Here is a 7,440-nt window from a genome sequence, read left to right as displayed (position 1 = left end):
CTTACCTTTTCACGGCATATCAACTGGTTTTGTTTAGGTTATTGGACTCCTGATGTCTGATAAACCAATAGCAGCTCGCGCCATTTTCAATTGGTCGGAAAAATATGCATGTATAAAAATTTGCCAATCTAGCTGATTCTCATATTGAAACATCTGTTGCATTGAAAAACTATTTAAAGCGGATCAAAATGACCCCAGAAGCTATGGTCAATCAGTAAATTATGATTTGAATAAACTTATGAGTATTGTGGTCGCCATATAATGGCATCCACTTTTTTTCTAGTATTGAGTAGGTTTTCAAATTAATGTGCATCTTGATGTCGTGTTAGTGTAATATTATTATACCTAGACAGCTTCTTTTGAAGGGTAACATATCTGTGAAGCGTATTTATTTGTAGTTAATACATAGCTTTCGAGTCTGCTTTGTACTAAATTTTTTTTAAAAGAAATAAGAATATATTATATGAGTGCCAATGAGACAACTCTCCATCCAGGTCATAATTTGTGAAAGTTAATAGTAATAGGTATGGTCTTCAGCACGGAGCGTTGGCTTCAACCTAACATAAAGGTATAAAGGACCCCCAAAATTGACTAGTTGAAAACCATTCAACTGGAAAAACCAATGACTGCAACATTCTAATCTACATAAAAAACTAGAAAAGAGAAACATTATTGCATACCTAAATCTTAATTTTGAATATATTTTGTCCATAATTTCCGTAGATAAAGATATTTTTTTCTTTTTCTTACATGTGGCAATCAGACATAAGTATGATTAGCTGTATTCGTGGAGCATTCCTAGAGCATAATACCATAGAAATGTGTTTTCAGTTAACATGAAAGACTACAAAGATATTGTCGAAAATGTCTAAAAATTGCGATTTTTAAAAATCCACTCTTTTGACCTTACTGTTTTAAAAAATCTGCACTAATTTGGCACTCTTCGACATGCCTTAATTAAAGGGTATTATATTCATCTAAAAAATAAGACCAAAATAAGCCGTGAAGTATCTCGGTCCATTATATTATCGATTTTACCTTATTTGTCACCGTACTATAAGTTCGTAATAATAATTGTATTGTTTGTTCAGTTTTTTTTTCAAAATATTGTTCATAAATGTTTCCTCTATACCTATGAAATGACTGATTGAGAATAAAAGAAATATCATAGGTTTTGCCGTACATATTAATGATGAACCTCATGTCTGTGGCTAAACAGGATAATTACCATTATTTAAAATACTTTAATCAACAAAAATAAATTGAAAGGCATTTATCAAGTTTTTCAACCACTATCATATACATATAAATATTTACCCGATATCTCAACGCGTTTACACACTTTAATAACCTTGACACAATGTTATGATATGTTTATTGACAATGGAGCTATCTAATGTTGAGGTAAACATGTTTTTATTTATATATTACTTCCTTATAAATGTCGCAGTTTAACACATATGCAAGTATTTTGGTTTCATTGGTATTAACGTAATCAAAATCTAAATATTCAATTGATGTGCCATGTTAATAATAAATAATGCTTCCATAGAAATATTCTTCCTGATTGTACTGGATTTTACCATTGGTCCTACAGAATGATTTATATTCGTTTTACCTGTATGTTTAAATGACATGTTCATTGTAGTACACGACTTAGCAGTTAATGTTACCTCTTCGGTTTTATTTACCACAAAAATGAGCTAAAGAGAAAAAAAGACAATTTTTTCTCTTCTCTCAACAGGATACCAAGAATGAAGAATCATTATGCATTTGACCATTTCAATTCTAGTGTTTTTGGCGGAACTGCAAATTGGAAAAGGTAAAATCAGACATTTTATAATATGATAAAAAAAAGTCATTGATGATGAATTACAGGAGGTACTACACACTTCGAATAAATCGTATAATGTAATTCACCTATGTATGAAACTGAATATGAAAAGACGATATCAGTAAGTTGAGATTAGAAAAACAAGGATGATAATAGAAAAAATATATAGTTCACAATACTTTTTAAGAAAATACCCTTCAGAAAATGAGTTAGGACCTTCTTCGTATGCAAACGCCATGTTCAAGTTGACCTATCACTAAAGCACTAAAAAAAATCAGATTTCTGAAAATCAAGTGTAAACAGGCCCGTTGCCAAGAATTTCCCCAAAAAGGGGGAGGTTTTTGGACTCGCAAAGTCAACTTTAACAGTCACAATTCAAACAAAACGATGACTTTAACAGTGCTAATTTCTTTTCATGACTACGGCATGGTTAAATACATTCGAAATTGAATGTATTATGGTTTCTTAAGGAATGTTATGTGTAAGTTCTAACAAAATTAATTGCATTATTAAAATAAATGTAAACATATAGATCCACACACGCAGATTTTGATTGCTTATGTTTCGAACATTTAAGAATTATATTATATTTTCACCTCGCCAAAAGTTAAATGACATCTTATATTTTTTTATATTTTTTTCAGAATTGTTTGATGAAACTTGCAGGGAAAATCCTTGTATCTAGCTTAGGAAAACCGTTTTTTTAAAGATACCTAGAAACAAAATCTATACCTGAATTCTTTCCTTTCGATTAACAATAGAATAACGAAATATAAAGAAACAAAACAGCATCAAATTTGAATTTAAAACAAAAAATAGAAACAATTCATAAGGTGTTGCTTAACTCTTGGCGATGTGTATAAATATGCATGAATGGACTATCACATCGACTTAAGGTCTATAGCACAATGATTAAGATTGGTATAACAGAAAGATAATTGAAATATTGAGTTCATACAATGAAAATAATGATTTTAAATGACAGATCATTCAAAAATGATGTTAATTTAATATTTTGCAGGGAAAATATCATGGAAACTGTTGACCGAACGTGTAATTTTCGGACGTGATGTTCAACTTCATTGTTATTTGCCACATAAAACGTGCTGTCCAACTAGGACATGGATAGGTGGTCATGATTATAAAACTTTGACTCTCAATGAATGGTCATCAAATTATACAAAATATGAAGAGCATTTGATAAACAAAAATAGAACATCAATATTAACTATAAAGTCATTTTCGGAAGACGACGTGGACATCATTTACCAATGTACTTATGGATTTTCCAGTTATGAAGCCGTTTTGGAGCTGACGAAGCACAGATATGAGTGTATGTTTCTGTTTGTAATTATACATAATGATATATTCATAACGAAATGTTGTCTGAATTGATGCATGGATAATTTAATAAATATGTCATAAAATAAATACACTCACTCAAAAAAACCAATATTTTGATGATAGCAATATATCGCTTTATTTGCATTTTTTTTTTGTAGTTTTGTTAAAATAAAGCTACCCAATGAAAAATCCGAATTAAAATGAAAAACAAATAACTAGAAATGGTATTGGTAATTGTTTGAAACACGTTTACAAACATACAGAACTCTGATGTATATTTAATTTGGGGAATACAATATTAAGTACTAGTCGACCAACCAAACAAAAAAACAATTGGAAAACAACTGAATCTAATTTGATCCAGACATTTTCTAAACAAAACACCGGACTTATAAATTTAAGTAACCATGCAAATTAATCCAACTTAGACTTGAATAAACGGATGGTTACGCTTCAAAATGGTTCAAAGTAAGCAGCAAATGTTATTATATCACTACTTTCCTCCTGATTATTTGTTATTCTTTCATCTATATCAATACAAAGATGCCTTTGTCTATAAAAAGGTTGACCATAGATTAATTTTACTCATTTGCATTTTTACCTAATGCTTCAAACCGTTTCATAGTTATATTGTTTCATCCCATACCTAATCTAAAATGTACGTGATAAAAATGATTCATATCGTTAGCATAGTGTACACTGATATTATAGACTGGACTATAATATAGTTATGACATTTGGACGATTATTGACATCAAGTTTATTCGTTTAGATCACCCGGTCATATTGGTTCCTGTTACTTTGAGCTTCAACACGTCGTGTATACATACAACAATAACATTAGAAAAGGTTTTCCCCGAACCTCTGTGCAGTGCCTATGCTGATGTGAGTAAAACTTTCATTTAAATAAAAGGAACCTTCCGTGTTATGTTTTGTTGTTATGCACTTGTGTTTACATAAATGTCATAATTCTTTAAAGCATATAACATGATACCAAACGTAAACTTGCATCCGACTTTTAGCAGCATTAATTAATGCATATTCTGAGAATTCGGGTTAATTATTTTTTTACATATACAACATAGATATAATTATTTTTCCTACATTTATTAAAAGCACATCGAACTATCTAAAACGCAGGTCTTTTTTTGTTTGTTTTGTTTTACAGGAAAAGGCTATTACAAAGGAAGCTCTGAAAGTAATCTCAAAACATGACGGGATCTTTTACAAATCAAAGATTGACTTCGAGTATATTGTCGATTCACAGCATTGCGTTGGTTTGGTAACCATTACTTGTACCATTGGAAGTTCAAACATAATTATTGCAAAAAAGAAGTTATCGTGTCAAAATAGTAAGTCAGTATAAAAGAGATATGAACCGTTTTGTGTTACAAAATGAGATGTATTTGAAGTTCGTACATTGATCTATTCTTTTAGATCATAACAGAGAAAACATGAGGGGTTTATACAAAAGTTTTGTAGATATTTCTTAATATTGGTAATTATGAGAAAATTTAAGTGTCTTGAACAGAGAAGCGGAACAAACCACTCTGTTCATGGCGTGTTGAATGCCGTACATTGACCTATAACTGTTTACTTTTATAAATTGTTATGTGGATGGAGATTCATTTGATTGACACTCACACCACATCTTCCTATATCTATTAGAATTAGGAAATAATTGGTTTGCATTGATTTGTTTCGATTATTGATATCCTAAATGACAAAATGCAGGATAACGACTTGTTGTCCAACACCAAGAACTATTACAACAAAATGTAAAGTAAATCCCCGGCAGTTATAACAGAAATTATTATCTAGTGATACATATCTTCTTACCTACACACCTACTTGTATTCGTGTTTGACAAATAAAGGAACATACTATAAAGAGATAAATAACTTGATATTTTTCATGTGTTTTTTTTAAATTTTATTTTATAGGTTATTCAAACCAAAGCCGTCACCTTGCTCGAACAGGTTTCATTGCCTCAAGCTCATTTCAGGAAGAACCATCGATTGTTTCAACACTTTTGATTGTACCACTTTTCCATTTTATCAAGTAATTAAGTTCTGTACATTTTAATGTATGAAAACACCAAAAACATTATATCAAATGTCTTTGTAATGGTTTTTTATATAACATGTTGAGTATCATTAAGTGTACCAGGTTAACCTCTTTATCCTATTTCAAATATAAAGAAAACCATTTAAATTTTCAGAAAATATAACTATATCTTCTATTTATATCCTATACAACATAACATTTATATGTTAATTACTGATAGAAATAGTTAATTAGTTTTACAGGTCTCTGTTTTCGTTTAACAAAAATGGCTTATTATCGACGCCAGTCAAATAATCGTAACATTATCTTATATAGATTTCAAAGTTGCAGAATGACATAATTAAACAATATAAAGTATCAACGCAATGATCTAACGTAGTTTTCTCAGGAGAAAATGCTTCATGACATGAATGTTTATCAAATATAGGTACAAAAATGATATTACAAATAAGAGTTGTCAAGTAATGCTAGACTGTTTAACTTTGTGTATTAAACAGAAAAGAATATTTCTTGACATACAAGTATAAACATGTTTTGATAATTTAAATGCTTCATAGTAGCATGCCTTAATCGTTTCCAACTCGGTTCTTAATAGATGACCTGCCATTGGGGGCATAAAATTTTCGAGCATGATTATCTGAGGGATACATTCATAATGTGAAAATGTTAAAACAAGTCGTTGAGCAGACAGTAAACATCTCCGCGAAATTTCATAAAAGTCAACGAAAGAACGAGATCCCACAAGTCAAATCTCTTTTTTCCACAAAAAAGTATGTTCCTTTAGGATAAGGGGATCTGTCCCATTTCTTTTTGATTTTTATACAGTGCCATACAAAAACATTGCATATTCATGCATGGCAATGGTGTAGTTTATTGTAAAGGATATACCATTTGTTTTTTTAGGGGTAGTGTTATAGACTTTATACACATTTTTCTTTCATTTTCAATGAAAATCTCCATCAAAGACCAAAAGTATTAAATATGAACAGTTATAGGTCATAGTAAAACCTTCAACATGGAACCTTGGGTCAAACTGCTTCGAGTGTCAATGAGACAATTAGTTGTTTGTCACAATGTGTATTTCACAAATATCTTTTCCATGGCCTAAATATTACTTATTAATCCACTGCACTGAACGTTGCGATTGCCTTGTGCGATGTGTCCTATGGCAAATGTATCAATAATATAAATATATTTTGATCGTGTTTGTTTTAAAGATAATATAGTAATTTCGTTAAAAAAATCATATTTAAAAAAAAATAGAAAAGAATAAATAAACAGGGCACTTTAAAGTACTGATTATCATTGTGTATGTAGTTTTAAAACAACACAAATAAGAAAACAACTATGTAAATTATTATCTTAAGTTCAGAAGTAAAAACAAATAATGACAGTCGAATAAAACATTCATTTTCCTTGACTGCGGGAGATATGAAGACAAGTTCACCCCGAAAGTCATATGCCCTCGTGATATATGATTTTTCTTGGGTGAAAAAAATCGTCATATCTCCCTCAAGCACGGAAAATATATGCATACTATTCTACCCCCAGGATGAAGAACCTTTCTTTCTAGTTAATCTTTAATCCCATTGTCCACACCCAAAAAAAACATAAGTCCAAATATCTGAAAAATTTTGCCAGCACGGCTCCTAGAAAAAAGGGTTTCAATATATTACGACACAAAGGCCAAAAAGAAAGAAAGTATACCTAGAAGTGAGGGCAGTTCCCCTTATCCTAAAGGAACATACTTCTATGCAAAGAGATAGCTTCCATAAATTCATGAAACAAATAATTCCTTTTGTTTATTGACTTACGTGAAAGACTAACCCTCCCTTGTGTATGCAAGGTATAATTAAATAAGTGTAGTGTACACAAAAGTTATCAATACAGTGGAGGAAGATACAAAGATGGTAACTGAAACATACTTGGAAAATACATTGAAAGGACTTCATATAATAAATGCTTACATATTAGAAACCAATCTCTTGACAATTTATTCATTTTTATGTCTATTCATGTAAAATTAGTGTGTCAGTCGTGTGTGTACATCACTTATTACTTTAGGCACACACACAAAAGCGGGGGTATGGTCTGTCATATGCTATGTTTTGGGGTCTAAGACATCGATTATTGATCAATGGTTATATTCAAAACAAGCATAATGTTGAATTCTATCAATTTCAAGTATTCATTTG

General features: G+C 30.5%; 1 protein-coding gene across 1 annotated transcript; it reads left to right on the top strand.

Annotated features, from left to right (window-relative positions):
- Positions 1–1,341: 1,341 nt before the first annotated feature.
- LOC134683894 (uncharacterized) lies at positions 1,342–7,206 on the top strand. Its single transcript, XM_063543202.1, has 6 exons — positions 1,342–1,404; positions 1,745–1,822; positions 2,856–3,167; positions 3,951–4,063; positions 4,347–4,530; positions 5,122–7,206. Exons 2-6 carry the CDS (start codon positions 1,768–1,770, stop codon positions 5,241–5,243), a joined length of 786 nt encoding a protein of 261 aa, XP_063399272.1. The 5' UTR covers positions 1,342–1,404; positions 1,745–1,767; the 3' UTR covers positions 5,244–7,206.
- The last annotated feature ends 234 nt before the right edge of the window (positions 7,207–7,440 follow it).

This window comes from Mytilus trossulus, chromosome 9, assembly GCF_036588685.1.
Source record: "Mytilus trossulus isolate FHL-02 chromosome 9, PNRI_Mtr1.1.1.hap1, whole genome shotgun sequence".
Taxonomy (NCBI): Eukaryota; Metazoa; Mollusca; class Bivalvia; order Mytilida; family Mytilidae; genus Mytilus; species Mytilus trossulus.
This window is presented reverse-complemented; position numbering and strand designations above follow the sequence as displayed.

Excerpts from the sequence above, each read along its gene's own strand:
- LOC134683894 (XM_063543202.1), top strand. The coding sequence starts at position 1,768 with ATGCATTTGACCATTTCAATTCTAGTGTTTTTGGCGGAACTGCAAATT. Across the intron at positions 1,823-2,855 it reads GGAACTGCAAATTGGAAAAG|GGAAAATATCATGGAAACTG; the intron begins GTAAAATCAGAC and ends AATATTTTGCAG. Across the intron at positions 4,531-5,121 it reads GAAGTTATCGTGTCAAAATA|GTTATTCAAACCAAAGCCGT; the intron begins GTAAGTCAGTAT and ends TTTATTTTATAG.